The sequence below is a fragment of the Halichoerus grypus genome, chromosome 12 (assembly GCF_964656455.1).
Source record: "Halichoerus grypus chromosome 12, mHalGry1.hap1.1, whole genome shotgun sequence".
NCBI lineage: Eukaryota > Metazoa > Chordata > Mammalia > Carnivora > Phocidae > Halichoerus > Halichoerus grypus.
Genome location: NC_135723.1, coordinates 91008936 through 91025495, shown reverse-complemented (window position 1 = coordinate 91025495; position 16560 = coordinate 91008936). Strand labels below are relative to the sequence as shown.

General features: G+C 42.2%; 1 protein-coding gene across 2 annotated transcripts in view; it reads left to right on the top strand.

Moving 5' to 3' along the window:
• CREB3L2 (cAMP responsive element binding protein 3 like 2) overlaps positions 1–16560 on the top strand; it is a 108512-nt gene that overhangs the window by 61053 nt on the left and 30899 nt on the right. For both annotated transcript variants that reach the window (XM_036079765.2, XM_078059612.1), the window contains exons 2-3: positions 3050–3266; positions 16179–16354. In XM_036079765.2, coding sequence (XP_035935658.1) covers positions 3050–3266; positions 16179–16354 — 393 coding nt within the window. The remainder of the gene's footprint in view (positions 1–3049; positions 3267–16178; positions 16355–16560) is intronic.

Sequence of the window (16560 nt, the reverse complement as noted above, 5' to 3'; positions counted from 1 at the left end):
CTCAGGAAAGGCATGGCTTTTCTATTGTCTTCTTTATTATTTTGTATCCCCAATACCTATTTCAGGTTTAACGCATGGTGGCTGCAATAGCCATGAGTCTTCCTCTGACTTGGGCATATCTCGATCTCTAGGAACATTGTAAGCTTCTAGGGAACTAATTGTAAAGTGGGGTGTGCAGGGGTGGGGGAGGTGAGTGGGGTTGGGGTCGACCTGCAGTGGTTGAAAAACTGAAGTGAGCATTAGAAGCACAGGTGGTGGGGGTGGTTTTGAACAACTCAAAGCCTCTGGAGGTGGGTCACAGGATTTGTATTTTTTAAAAAAATTTACCATTATGTTCAAGAATGTTTATTGTATTATCACATATAATAATAAGATATTTAAATATCTCTCAAGAAGAAATAGATAAAGGGACACCTGGGTGGCTCAGTCGGTTGTCTGCCTTCTGCTCAGGTCATGATCCCAGTGTCCTGGGCTTGAGTCCCACATTGGGCTCCATGCTCAGCTGGGAAGCTGCTTCTCCCTCTGCTTGTGCTGTCTCTCTTTCTCTGTCAAATAAATAAATAAAATCTTTAAAAAAAGGAAGAAATAGATAAATACAATGGGATACAAATCAGAAGTTCAAATAAATGAAATAGAGCTGCATGTATAAACATGAATAAATCTAAAAAATGTTTTTGGAGAGAATAAATTTGCAGAAGGATGTGTGAGGGATGGTACTATTTATTTAAAGTTTAAAATGTTCATATGTTTGTAATGGAAATATGCATATGTAGTAAGAATGTAAAGACCTGAATGGGGATGATAACCAAGTTCAGCGTATTGTTTAACTTTGGGAGGGAGGAAGGGAAATGGGTGGGAGCTTTAATAGTCCCTTCATGTTTTCTTTCTTTCTTTTTTAAAAAGATTTTATTTATTTATTTGAGAGAGTGTGAGAGAGTGAGAGAGAGAGCACGAGAGTGGGGTGAGGGATAGAGGGAGAAGCAGATTCCCCACTGAGCAGGGAGCCCGATGTGGGACTCAATCCCAGGACTCCAGGACCATGACCTGAGCCGAAGGCAGACACTTAACCGACTAAGCCACCCAGGTGCCCCATGTTTTATTTCTTAAAAAAGGAAGAGTAAAGAAAAAAACATTGCAGCAGCAAACATGGAAAAACAAGATTTTCCCCGAAGGAATGAATACATAATTATTCATGATACTGTTTTCTACAATTGTTCCGAATGTTTTAAATATTTCATTATAAAATGATTAAAACAAAAGTCTCCTGGTGATTGTGATGCAGGCAGTTGACCTTTGGGAATTCTTGTCGTTGATGCTTCTAGGGGTTTTTCAGTTCTAAGTGTGTTTGTGTGCCGAGAACTCTCCCCCAAGCACCTCTCTTATTCTTGTAGATGGCCGATGCCTATCAGGCTGTGCCCAAGGCCTGTGGCTTCCTTGTGTTCTGTCCTGATGAGATGCAGCCACTTCTCATGTTGGTGACGTTGGCAAAACCCACCAATCTAACTCTACTTTGAGGACCTAGCCTACAAGGGTCTCTTCCCTGTTGTCTCCTTCTCTCCTTTATTAAAGGAGAAGTTCTGTCCTACAACTGCCATAATCTTAGAGCTCTAACCTCCTGCCTCCCCATCCCCAAGGTGCATTTATTTTCAGAACACCTTCATTGACATTTCAGTGGAAGGACTTAGTATCCGTGTGGATCTCAAGAGTTTTCTTTGCCTACCCCAAGAATCACCATTTGAAATCAGTTCTCTTGTTGCTGTATCTGCTTTTGTAACTTCTTTCTATACCAGAAGTGTCCCTAAAATTTAATCAATAAGGATGACACCTATTAGTCTGTGACTCAGGAAGGTTAAGAAGGACGAAATGGCTCTAGCAGCTGGTGCCAAAATGGACTTTCAAATTTAATTTAATTTTGTTGTTATTATTTTTTAATGTAGTCTGTAGTGGTAGTTCTAAACTAAGGATGATTCCCTCCTCCCTCTCCCCAACCCAGGGCCATCTGGCAGTGTCTAGGGACATTTCCGGTTTCCAAACTAGGGGAGTGCTACTAGCATTGGGTAGGTGCTAAACATCCTATAATGCACAGAAAAACCCTACCCCCCCCATAACAAAGGATTAGCCGGTCCAAAATGTCAATAGTGCCAAGATTGAAAAACCTGGTTCTACGCATCCTCATAACATGACTATCCCCCTGTCAGTGAGGGAGAGTGATTAGGCTGTACTTCTGTTCGTGTGGGACCGTGAAACAAGGGATACAGGAGTCCTGTGAATATGTGTATAGACCATTCCTGTATCATCTTCACTGCATGGTGTGGGCTAAGGAGTCAATGGTATTGGAGCTGGAGGATGAGAAGAGATTAAGGAAAAACTGGAGAGGAACAGAGTCCAGGTGGTGGGGAGAGCAGAGAGAAGCTGCCTCTGATGCCTTTGAACTTGGCATCTTGCTATTAATAGTACCCTCATGCTATAGAAATACAGGATAGGGTATTTAAAAATATTCCCAGTGAAAAATGTGGTAGGTAGTTACAGGGATGGCCTCTGGTGAGTTGTGCTGTCCTCCGCCCACACTTGTCTGCGTTGTTATTTTGCCATTCCTTTCGTCAAGAGGTGGAGTCTCTTTTTCCACCCCATCCGTCTGGGCTAGCCTTGTCACTTGCCTTGACCAAAAGAGTGTTGATGTGTGACTTTTGGGGCCATTCAGCTTTGTTTTTCTCCCTGTTAGAGCCTTTCTGCCATCATGTGAGGAATCTCAGCCTGACAGTCAGGCATTCGGCTGGCCCGGCCCCACATAGCTCCCAGCCAACCTCCCAGCTCAGTGAGCCCACGTGAGATGAGCTTGTGTGCCCAGCCAGTCCACAGAGGAGTGTGGAATAATAAATTGTAGTTATTTGAAGCCACTAAATTTTGGGGTAGTTTGCTACACAGCAATAGATAACTGGACATTGTATGTAAGTGACTTCATCTGAAGCAGTAGACGATGTATTTGCCTTAGGATGTTGTGTAACTATCAGATCATGGTTAAGAATTCTTCCTCCTTTGTTTCTCGTAGCACTTCTCAGAGCTCCTGGATGAGTTTTCCCAGAACGTGTTGGGTCAGCTCCTGAATGACCCTTTCCTCTCAGAGAAGAGCGTGTCGATGGAGGTGGAGCCATCCCCAACGTCCCCGGCGCCTCTCATCCAGGCCGAGCACAGCTACTCCCTATGTGAGGAGCCTCGGGCCCAGTCACCATTCACCCACGTTACCACCGGTGACAGCGTCAATGACGGTAAACCCAGAGCAGGGGCAGCACCTGGGACCACAGCACCTTGGCCTCTGAGCTCCTCGGGGGTGTGCAGTGTGTGTTACACTTTTGTTGGCACCCACTTTAGCCACATACCTGCTCCGTGCAAAGCCTAGGGCTTGGGCTGTGGGGAAATACAAAGGGGCGTGGGGCGCATTTCTTTACCCCTGGCTGAGTCCTCTGGGAACTTGCTATCTCTGAATGGTCGTCGTTGCTTTCTTTGACCCTGTGGATTGGGCAGCAGAGCATCCTTTTGCAAATCAGGTTGGCCTATCTGGTTGATAATTCCAGGAAGTCCATTGTTTTAAGAGGTCATGTCATTTTTTTCCGAGGAAGAATTTTTCTGACCACTCTTCTCCACAGAAGCTTCTTGGGCATCCTCTTAACCCATATTCACTATGTTCCCTTGACCGCATGTATATGAGATCTTGGTGAGCATTCCTAGTATTCTTGGTGACCCTTTCTTGCCCATCATCAATGCCATCAGTATGGTATTTGTTGAAGACCTAGTTTTCTTGGCTTTAGAGTATTAAGCTGTTTGGCCATTTGTCTGTAGAGTGACCGTCTTCCATGTCTGAGCTCCTTTATCACATATTATCAGTGCCTTAAAGTATAGCCATTCATTCACCTTGTGGTTCTTGAGTTCACAGGCGAGACATTGAAGGAAATATAAAGAAAAAAATGTGCACGTTGCTCTTCTAGAACTTATCATGTGGGGAACATGAGAAATGTACACAATTGACAGTAACAATGTTGAAATATGCTAAGGGTGGTGGTGAAGGTGGTGTGATCTGCAGTCAGACCTCAGTTTAAGATCTATGTCAGTGACTAGTTAGGGGCAAACTACTTAATATCATCAAACCTCAGTTTCCTCATGTGTAAAAGTAGGATAAAAACAGCATCGACTTCATGTCCTGTTGTGAAGATTAAACATGAGAATCTATGCCAACGCCTAGCCCAGGACCTGACTCATAGTAAGGATATTGTTCTTAGCTGCTGTTGCAATCACTATTATTCCAAACCAGGAACTATAAGAGGATGGCAGGACCTTAGGTGGTCAGGAAGTTTTTGTGGAGGATTTCTCAATTTCCCAGGCTATGTGCTCCAATGAAATATGATAGTGGGTTCCTTCCTGTCAAACTTACTGTGGGATTATTTTCTTTTTGTTAGTTTAGTCTTCATATGTCTGTTAGATTCAGCGAATTTGCTTTAGATTATAATCTTTAAGAGGGCAGGGACAAACTACAAATCTGATGGAGCTGGTTTCTTAGGACTAATGAATGGAAATATTTCTCTGGATAGTAGTTAGGATACTCATAAAGTCAGGACTCCAAGGAGTTATATGGGATGAAGATATAAAAAAATTGAAGAAGAATATTCACTTTTGTTCATATTCATTCCCTATTGCAAAATCTCAAACAGTTCTCCATTGTTCTATAGAATGAAGCCAACCTCACGACATGGCTTTTGAGGCCCTTTGTGGGCTGATTCTACCTCCCTTCCCCACCTTGTCCCATTGCTCCCTGTCTGCGTGGCTCTGGCATTGAATTCTCCACTCCATGCCTTACACTGCTTTCTCTACTCTGAATTTCCATTACCTTCTCTCACCCTCTTGTCAGCCCCACTAGTCGAATTCCCACCAATCCCTCAAGACTCAACTCAGTGTCATCCAGTGTCTGACTCTCCCATCTGGAAGTTGTCAGTCTTAATGTTTTCATAGCACTATTATTGTTTGTATGTTTATTTGTTTCATTTTTGCCATTTTTGTGAAGACTATTACACTCGTCCTTATATTTCAGCTGTTATTTATTTTTCTGTTCTCTGTTTTGAGCTGGCTGTGAGCAAGTGTGATTATGTGTTCCTTGTACTTGCTTGGCACTTTGAAGGTATCTGATGAACAGTTATTTCATTGAATTAATTGTGCCGTAAGTTGTTAAGGGAGAAGATATGGAAGACTGAAGCACGTTCCTCATCTCTTGATGGCGTCAGGGAAGACACCTGTTCTGTTCTTCCATGCATTGCTAGCTCTCTAATGATGCAGATACACTGGGCTGTGAGCATTTGATCAGGTGGTATTTCTTGGCTTTTAGCAGCTGTCTTGTGTAGAAGGAAACACAGTGCCATGGAGAAGCAGATTTTTATAAATGCTTTATGATTCACTCTTAAAATTCACTTCATAGTGATCTATTGAGTAACTACTTTGTACTTCACCTGCCAGGGACTGTCTTAAGCATTGAGGGTAAAAGAGCTAACACAATGAACAAAGATCTCTGCCCTTGTGGAGTTTACATTCTAGGAGATAGGGGTGGAGTAGAAAATAAGAAAAGGAAAGAAGTAAAATATATGGTTTATTAGATGGTGATGAGCGATACACAGAAAAATAAATCAGAAAAAAGGGCAGGGAGTTGCTGGGGGAGGTGGGCTGGTGTCTTAGTCTATTCAGTTTGCTTTAACAAAAATCCCAAAGACTAGATAGCTTATAAACAACAGGAATTTCTTCCTTACAGTTCTAGAGCCTGGAAGTCGCAGATTAGGGTGCCAGCAGGGTTGGGTGAGAGCCCTCTCCAGTCGCAGACTTCCTGTGCTATCCTTACTTGGTGGAAGGGGTGAGGGAGCTCACTGGGGTCTCTTTAATAAGGGCACAGTTTCCATTTGTGTGGGCTCCATCCTCATGACTTAAGCACCTTCCAAAGGCCCTCCACCTGATACACCACATGGGGCATTAGGATTTCAACGTAAGAATTTGCAGGGAGCACAAACATTCACACCAAAACAGGGGAGGAGGAATTGAAATCTTAAATAGGATAGATAGAGCCAAGGCCCTTCTTGGAAGGTAGTGTCTGAGCAAAGATCAGCAGGAGATGAGCTAAAGAACTAGATGTCTCAGGAAGAGGCTTCTAGGCAGAGGAAACAACAAGAGCAGAGGGCAGAGGTGGTGTGGCTGGAGTCCTAACCACAGAGCCACACTTACAGTGAGACATTAGCATCTGTGGAGTCGGCAGCCATTCTGCAGACTTGCTGTTCTAGAATATGCAGACTAAAGAAGTCCTCAATGATCTAGGCAGATTGACCTTCCCCTTCAATTCCACGTATGTTTGTTGAACACCTGCTGTGTGTCAGGCGCCATCCTACTACTTAAAGGACACAATAGTGAAACTTAGATCCTACCTCTAAGTAACTCAGAGTCTAGTGAAAATGCTACGTACCTCCGTACTTTACCAGACGGAATATAAGCAACGTCCCAAGGGGAAATGAAACTGTAGAAGTTCAGAGCAGAGGGAGCACGCCCAAGGAAGATCATAGGAAAGGTTGCATGAATGAGGCAGAGCTTCCTGGGGCCTTGAAGCATTGAGTAGAGTTGGAACAGTGGCTGTGGCCACTCCCAACAGAGGGAGGCCGGAGGGCGAGGACATTGATTCTTCTAAAGCAAGATCTCTAGTGAAATGACTGCAAATAAGCAGGTTTCCGAAAGTTCAGGGTCTCGTCCTCTTCCATGATGAAATGATTTCTTCGTATTTTAATTGTAATCGATAGAACTGTAACGTAGGGGAACTCATGAGTGCCACCTATGCCAATGGTATTGGGGAAAAAGAATCAGTGGGTCTTTTCCAGGAAGGCTTTCTTACCATTAGGCCAAAGCGCACACCTTTCAGTGCCCTCACCTCGTGCCTTGTTCTATTTATAGATCCCATGCTGCAATAGGCCTGTGCTAGTAACTTGCTGAGAACAGTTAATAGTGGGTCAAATATATTTTGCAGAGGGTTTCCGATCCACAGTTGATGTTCAAATATTGGTATTTCTCTGAGTTAAAGACACCTTTCTCAGCCAGCAAAAGCACTTATATCAGTAGGGAATAATGAACAAGGAGAGTAATCATTTGGACTGTGGGAAAATCAAAGTTAGACAGTGTACATGAGTAGATGGGGAACTTTCCTGGGAAAGCTTTGTCCAGGTCTCAGCTTCCAGTGTTTCTCTGAGTTTTGGGTGAAGGGGCAGATGTTTGGGAACAGAATTACTGTATTCATTTGAACCCCAATTTGCATCTGCCTTGAGGGAGGACCAATCCCAAGGATCCCTCTTGTGCCACGTGCTCTGTCAAGCAGATTCCCTCCCTGTTGGAGAAGGGGGATAGCTCTTTAGGCAGTGCGTCAGGAGGCAGCCTTTAAAAATTGCTGTTCACATTAAATTTAATATTCTTTTTCTCTTGCATTGGGAAACAGCTTAAGCAGAACTAGGAGTCCTTGTTTCTAGGGACAGATAGTGAGTCACTTATTTCATTATACCTGGGAAAGCTAGTGATTCATATCTCCTTGTCCAATTTTCCTTAGATTAAGTGGAATTCTTCTATAGTTGCCTCTAAGCTAAAAGAAAGTAATATACAGTTTGAGTAGACCCTGTCCTAGTTTATTAGGATTTTTCTCCCTCTTTGTCCCCTTTACCCTCTCTTCTTCCATCTGCCATGTCTTCCTTCTTCTTTGTCCTTCCTTGTTCTTTCCCTGCTAACTCTCTCTTCTCCCCCTCCCTCCCTCCTTGAGCCCCAGGCCAGTTACATAGGGCATATGTAGTGCTCTTATCCTATTAACTTGTCATGGACCCAGATGGACTGTAGATCCCTAAAATTATATACAACATTTGGGCTCTATCTACATTTGTCAGTTTTCCTGCTGAGAGCATCTATACCTTTTTTTTTAGACCCTCAAAAGAGTCTGTGAGGCCCCCCCTCTCCCCAAAAGAGGTTGAGAAACACTGGTCTAAGATTACATAGGAGTCATCTATCTTCAGGACTGAATTTGACTATAGACTTCTCTGAGACACTAGAGCTAAAGAACTCCATGTGGGCTCAGCAACCACAAGTACCAGCCCTTAGAATGTGGGCTTGGCCTTCAAAACCACCAGAAAGACATCCTGCATCCAGCTCATTCATTTCTCCCCATGATTAAGGCTGTTAACCATATGCCAGGCAGGGTTTTCTGTTCTACAAAAACAGAGAGAGAGGAAGAGAGAGAGAGAGAAGGTTATAAAGAGATAAGCAGAAACATCCAAGTAAAATGTCTGTGGATATTTTTATATGCTGATTGAAGGAAAAAAGCTTATATTTGAATGACCAAGTCTTGCGCCTTACCACATGGAAGGTATCTTCATGAGTTACTCTATTTTAGTCATCTTCCTTTATAATTAAATTGGGATGCTAGGTATTCATTTGCTTTGTTCTTCAATTTCAGTCTTCTTCCTACAGAAGAAACTTAGTAGTGCTGAAGTAAGTCTGTTCAGAGAGAACTAGACATGGCCACTATCCTCCCAGATGATATAGGAACAAAATTAGAACATACATAAAATACCAACAGACTCGGCAAAAAATATACGAGTACTGAAGTGATCTAATACAGTATTTCTACCACACATGAGCCAAGGTAACTTTATTTCAGGTGGAATAAGGAATTGTACCCGTGGCTGTTCTAGGTTCTAGAGAGGGTGGGACCAAGGACATAAATAATAATTATCCTCCTTCTGATTAAGCCAGTTGGGCTTCTAGTGCTAACAAGGGCGAGGGTTGGCTGGGTAGGGTGGCTTAGTATGGAGACCCTAAATTTGTGGAGCTGTTTTCACAGGCGGGATTGAATACTATAGTCTGTGAGCTAACGATGAACAGTGCTGCAGGTAAATGTGAAGCCTGGTGGAAGCCAAAACTTGGGGTTTGGGGCGAAACAGATTTTTAGGAAAGCCAGCTGGTGTTTTGGGGAAGAGCAGAAGAAAATAATGTCGCATGGCTGATGATGCCAGAGCACAGAAGGTGGGCCTGGAAATGGGTCAGTAATACAGGGAGGAAAGGGAAGGTGTGTAACATGCATGGCAAAGAAATAATGGGTTTTGAAATAATTGGATGAAGCTCACGGCAGGATTAGCACAGGATCCGGTATGCAGAGGAAAGGATAGAGATGAGTCCTAGGTGACTTGGGTTTGCAGTGTGCAGTGTTGAAGACATCTCGATGCTGAGATGTTCCAAGGAGGTGAGACCTCAAAGAAAGTCACAGAAAGACAACAAACAGCTGTATCTTTGTCACATTTCTTTCGGTCTACGGACAAGAGCATCAGTCAGGGCCATTGTAGAGGGTGTGGATTCAGGGGTCAGAAAGGAAGTTGTGTTGCTCATCTACCCACAGAGAGGAACTGGGTCCTCCGATGTGGATGGGCTGCAGACTCAGAGGTGGGGTTGGACAAGCAGAGGAGTGGTTGTCCTCTCTGAGTCTGGCGCCTGGGCTTATGATAGAAGTTCTTTCGCTATTCATCACCGTTCTTGGTATTGCCTTTACTTTCTTTTTCTAACAGGCAAAAAGGATAATGAGGCTTCCCCTTTAAAAAAAAAAAAAGAAAGAAAGAATGAGTGACTTCTTTGTCTGCCTAACCCCTGCAATGCTAGAATGGCAAAAGAAAACAATGTGCACATCATCTAGCAATTGAAATTACTTTGGATATTCACGTGTGAGAGTCATAACTTTGCTTAAGGAAGAGAAGTGTACAGGAGACGTTGTTTTGTGTGTATTAAATGAATCTTTTGAAGTCAACCATGTGTTCCGCAGATATTTGTTTAATTCATACTCTAAACATGGTATCCTACAGGAGGACCAGAGCTGCTCAATGCAGAACACCTGCTAATCTCTTGAGTCAAATTTCCTAGATTTGAACCTGGACCCTGCCTCTTACTAATGGGGTGAACTTAGGCAAGTTGCTCAACTCTTTTGTCTCACTTTCTTGATCTTTAAAATGAAAATAATGATAATAGTACATACCTCATACTGCTGTGGTGGGGATTACATGAATTAACGTGTATTAAATATTTACAACAGGGCCTGGCAATTAGTGAGCACTAAATAAATATTGTTGCCTTTAAGCAGATTACTGCGTAATTAAATATATACTGCACCAGCTGGCTGCTGTAGGAATGACTGGAGTAAGGGAAAGGGGTTCTCCGTACGCAGACACAGAAAGGACACGGAGTTGGGGAGTTGTCCAAGAGAAAGCGTGCTGCTCTCAGAGGTCCGTCTGATACGTGAAAACCTTGAGAACAGTGCCTGGCACATCGCAAACAGTCAAAACATTTCAGCTATTATTCATTGGTCTTAACCTGGCAATCTTTACTGCAGGAACACTGGATTCGAATTCTATACAAATATAGCGAGAGCCAATATTGCACTTTTTGTAGTGGCTAATTATGGGCTCAAAACACATTAACTGACTACAGTCACTTTTGGCTAGAGACCTATTTAATCATTGATCTGTCGAAAAGCAATATACGAGGGTGGCAAAGAGAACAGGCTGTGAATCCCAGGTCTGCCCCATACCAGCTGGGCAACTTGGGGTGAGCTATTTAATCTCTTCGTTTCCCTGTCTAGCAACTGTGGGGAATAGAAGTGCCTGCTGTACCTGGCTGCTCTTAGGATTAAATTAATGTATGTAAAGCTCTTAGAACAATACTTAGCACACAGTAAACACTCACAATGGAGTGTTTGCTATTTTTACTGTTTTTACCACTTCATCACATCACTCATGACTGAAGGTTATTTCAGGGTCAAGGCTCTCAGGGAGGGGACCATGGACAGACAGGCCTCTAACTTTCATTCCCGCATGTGGTGGGCTGTAGTTTAATAGGATTCTGACACATTCAACTCAATTCTTGCCCTTCTCCCAGCCTCCAGAACCCAGCCTTAGCATTTCTTCCTTTAAGAGCTTTTTGCATCAAAAATCAGTCAAGATTTGCCAACTCCTTTGAACAATTTCAAAGAGCAAATGCGGTTATCAAACGCTGAGGGATTTATATGAGGCATACTTTACAAAAATTTCCTTTTCACGTTAGCCCTGTTATATAGATAGCAAATGGATATCTAGGTGTATATATCCTATAAGTGGTATTTGCCCCATATGATTTCACTTTTTAAGAATATATATGCACACACTATATATACGTATGTGTGTATATGTATATAAATATATATATATACCATATTTGTAAAGATACTGCCTAATCCTAATACAGAGTTTAACCTTTTTCCTTCCCCTCTTCCCGAGGACTCAGGATCTGTTCAATGCGGTTATGATGCAGTACATATGGGAATGATTGAGGATGTTCATTGTGCTGTTGCCTCCACGTTGGTTTCAATTCTGTGTCTTTTCTAGCCCCCTGGGCATCCTGTTGTGTGAGTAGTCTGAGTCTAGCCTCATTTCTCACAGCAGCTCCATTTTGTCCTTGGATGGGAAGGACTTGCTCACCACCAGGAGACAGGGGCTTGTTTTTATTTCCTTGCTGATAGCTAAGTGGTGATGCTGAGGAAATGTGCCAGTTGAGTTTGACCTTTGACAGGAAGCTGTTTATAAATAAAATCAGATGATATGGGGGTTGTTCTTCTTCCCCGTGGTATGCACTACTGACCTTATTGGGTGATGTTTTCCTTCCGAAGTGAAACTTAAAAGGCAGGTAAACACAATTTAGGGAAAAAAACACCTTTTTTTCACTCAATATCTGAGCTTCAGGTTTTAGAAACTGGAGGGGGTAGAGTGTATTGACTCTTGTTTTTGTAGTTTAGCCAATAACTCAAACATCTAAGGATAATTCCAGTTCTAAGCCATGGTGGCTCTACTGATCTTTTTGCCCAAATAATAAAACTACACAAATAAGGTCACGTGGAAAATCGTAATACGTGTTCTGCTCACTCCCTTTCACTCTACCCTTTGTTAACCCCCTGCCTCAGAGGTTACATTTGTCATTTGGTTTTCTCTGATTTGATGTTTATTTCCAGTGAAGAACAGAGGACAAGCCAACACTTAGTAGTTTAGGATGAAAACTCTTCTCTAATGTCAACTGCCAATGGAATGCTGTTCTCACCGAACTTCGTACTGGCTGACTTTGTTCATGTGCAGTCAATTATTTTATGATGTAACTGGTAGATCTAATCAGCCGATCTATAATTTATTGATGTGGTTCACAAATGATGGTTTAGAGGAATTATTATGGCAAGTAGGTGCAGCTGTTTTGTCGCAATGGGTTCTGATGTAATGGATTTAATTTCTTGTTTACACATTCAGCTAGATTGTATAAGTCAGCTATATTGCTGTGTAACAAACCACCCCAAGACTCTAGCTTTAACCACAATCATTTGTTATTATAGCTCATATGTCTGTGCCTTGGCTGGAGGTTGGCTGCTTTAGGTGGGGGACAGTTGAGTAATTTTCCTAGATTCAGCCAGATTCACTCACATATTTAAGGCTGGGAGTTGACTGATCTTGGTCAGGCTCATTTGGGGGCAAACTCTGTTTTACATGTCTCCCCTCCTTCTCCCGGGGTCAGTAGATTGTCCTGGCACATCCTTTTCATTAGGATGTCGAAAGTACAAGTTGTGCAAGTGCATTTTAAGACTTTACTTGTGTTAGGAAGCTAACATCCCTAAGGCCAAAGCAAGTCATGTGGCCAATCTGAGGTGGGGATTAGTCCACAGTGGGAGGGCACTGCAAAATTGCATGGCAGTGGACATGGATAGAGGGGTGACTGTAGACCTGAAGCCAATTATGCAATTTATAACAAATATGAAAGTAGTCACTGACTCTTGTTGAGTCAAGGGACTCTGAATGGGCCCCCCTTGAGCCACTGGGGCTTCTATCTAATAATAATTACCATCATAAAGCATCATAAAATAGAGCAGGTAGAAGCAGGCCATGTCCATGTGCGATTATCCAGGGACAGTATATCCCAGTACAGGAAATTTAGAAATCGTATAAAATCTAAAGAAAAAAAAAGTCATTCATGTTCTGAATTCTTTTCCAGAAATATTTTTACTATTTTGATATACTTCCTTTCAGCCTTTTTTCTATCACTTTCTTCATTAATAGTATATAAATTAATATCCCGATTTTTTTCTTAATAGTCTATAATAAATCTTTCTTTGCCTTGTTATTAAAAAGACTTTGTATGTGTAATATTACTGTCTGCATAAATGTTCCACATATGGATGCATCATAATTTGTTCACCTTGCCCTTGTTCTCTACTATTTTGGTTATTTTCAGTGTTTTGTGATTATAAATAATGCAACAGTAAGCAATTCTGTGCACAAATCCTTATTTACATTTTTAGTTGTTTCTTTTACAGAAAGAGTACTGGTTGGAAGTGCAGAGATCTGGGTCTGCCACAATTTTGCTGTGTGATCTGGATCTATGTGTCAATTGCCTCGTTATAAAATGATGTATTTGAGCTTGATGGCCTTAAACTTCTTTCCGATTCAAAAACCATCTTCAAGTTAGAGTAATAAATTACTTTATCAGAGTGGAAGCATAAAGGCAACACCAGTGTTTTGTCCTCAACAAAACTCACGGGAAAAGAGGCAACTTCCTTGGGCTTCTCACTTGGAAGAGTTCAGTGTCTTTGAGAGAGGAAGTTTTGCTTCGTAGTTTAAGTATCATTGTTCATCCTTCAGTCTCCATTCCTGATATAGCAATGATTATATATATAATTTTAAAATAGGCTTGTAGGACACTGAGCATTAAGAATATCAACTCTCTTGTCCTATGTTTGAGGATTGCTTAGCTACACTGGAAGAACTGACTGCATTACCTGTCTTCATTTTGTCTTATAGTTTTGTATTGCTTTTTGTTTTAATTTTTGCCTCTATTTTCCCCCTGTGAATTAAGCTTCATTACAGTAGTCATATAAGTGCACAGCCTGGGGATCTGGCCTTATCTCACAATTTCCTGGTGTGACCTTTTCTCAATGATGCCTCCTTACTGTTAATTTTAATATATACTGAGGCTGTATTGCATCTTACTATCTCTCTTCCAGTCTCTGGCAGGGATAAATACTGCTCAGTGTGGACAGGCTGTAAGTGTTGACTTCACAAAGCAAAGGCATCCATATGTCATTGCTGAATAGAGAAAGTGTAATCTGTGCACTCCGTCTCTCTAGCTCTTCCCAGATCTGTCCTGAGTGTGTCTTCCTTGCTGGTGACAGAATTTTCTTGTTCTTACGCTCATTTTGGGAGAGGCATTAGAATCTTCACTTGGCTCTTCATCCAGTTGCTTCTCTAAGTTGAGCGGGGTGCCCATCTGGCCAGCAGAATTCTGTGCCAAGTACAGTATGGTCTCTCTCCTCTGTCCGCCATCAAAAGGCCCTTTGTTTCCTACCCCTCCCCCTCAGCCAGGATGTAGTGTGCACCCCGCAAATGATGGAAATTCTCCCATCACACCATAGCACTCAGCAGCTTTATAGAACAAGTTCCAAAAGCAAAACATCTTCAACCAACCAAAGTCTTGCCCATCTTTACTTTGCCTCAGGAAATAAATCAGGGCTGGGATAATTAATCAAGTCAATTATAAACTGGATTTGGAGGGGCAAATCATTTTCCTTTGTACATGTGAATCTAACGTTTTCTTGGGTTTCAAGGAAGTTGCTTAGGAAACACAATTTTAATAATTGTGAACTTTCGTTTTTAGCTTCTATGCCCACTCTTTCCCCATCTCTAGCAGTTCTAAATGATCTTCATGTACCTTTCCTGAAGAAAGCTTGAGTCCAATTCTTGAGTGTAAAATTACTGCCTAATGGGAACGACTTTGCTCTTCTGTACAGTAATGGTTCACTAACCGTGTCTGTGTGTGTGTGTGTGTTTAAACATTTTCATAAAGCAAGGAACGTATTTTTGCTTTATTTTAGCCTCATTTTAGTAAACATGGTTTCAGATAAGGAATGCTGACTTGGGGAATTTCTGACTTGTTTTTTCTTGTTCTACATCTGTTTGCAATCTCCTTGTCTTTTCTTTTCCTGCCCATCTCCCTCCTTTTGGGCTGTGCTTGGCTAGTAGCTCTGAAGTAATTTGGTAAGAAACAGGTGGATGTAAGCTCCTAGAAGAATGTGCATTAAGTGTAGAGGTGCTTCTGTCTGTTCTTACTCCTTTGTCCCGATCCCCACGCCTGTGATCATCATGAAAGCCAGTAGCGAGCCAAGATCTACACTTGACAAAATCCAGCTCTTTTCTCTAGATATTTGGTTCATTTCAGTAAAGGCAGGTGTTTGTTACAAACTCTGAAGTTTCGCAGAGGGCTAAGTAAAGTTCTGGAAGTCTAGGTCAGGCTTAAGGCATAAGTGGGGTCATAGGGAAACGAGGACAAAAACAGGGAGTGAGAAGAAACTAAAAAAGAGAAAACCAACTAACTGTCCACTGGGAGAAGAATAGAGCCCACCTCACCATGGTCTCCAGTCCTCTTTCCTGAGACTCTGGTTACACACCATTTGTTTCTTAATTTTAAATGTACTTATTGGGGCACCTGGGTGGCTCAGCTGGTTAAGCATCCGACTCTTGATTTTAGCTCAGGTCATGATCTCAGGGTCATGAGAGCGAGCCCCATGTTGGGCTCTGTGCTCAGTGGGGAGTCTGCTTGGGATTCTCTCTCCTTCTCCCTCTGCCCCTCTCCTAGCCACGCTCTCTCTCTTTCTCAAATAAATAAATACATCTTTAAAAAGTGTACTTATTTTTAAATAGATAACACAGTCACTTGGTTTGAAAACCAAAAAGTGTAAAGCATCACACATTGAGATTCTCCCTCCTGTCCTGTTCCCTGTCCACCCAGTCTCCTTCCTGCTCTGACCAGGAAGGCAGGTTTCTTTCTTTTACATGGACCCTTGAGGTTTCTTTAGGCATACATGCACTCAAAGTGAATACAAGTATAGATTCTTACTTGGCCATTCATTTCTTTATCCATTGATCTCCTCTCTCACATCCTCACTTTATTTCCTCTTATTCTATGCTCAGTAACTCCTGGTTGGAGCTCTTTTTTTGAGGAGCAAGATCAGTGGTCATTTGTTTTACTGATGTCTGATACCCCTGACCAGATTCATACATGTGCTTGTCTTCTTCCCATAGATGAAGTGGAAAGTGAGAAATGGTACCTGTCTACAGACTTTCCATCAACAACCATCAAGACAGAGCCAATTACAGAGGAGCCGCCCCCAGGACTTGTTCCCTCTGTCACTCTGACCATCACTGCCATCTCCACCCCTTTTGAGAAGGAGGAACCCCCCCTGGAAATGAATACTGGGGTATACTCACTTTTCTTCCCTACACATACATTGGATCAAAAGACACGGATCCTCATTCTCCAATAAGGCATTTAACCTTTTTTGGAACTAGTGGCTCTAGATGTTTCCAAATATGTAATTGCATATGTTTGTATGTATATATCAAGGATATGTTGATTTGGGATCAGCATTGATTATACCACTTCCTTTAAAGGCATTGTTCAGAA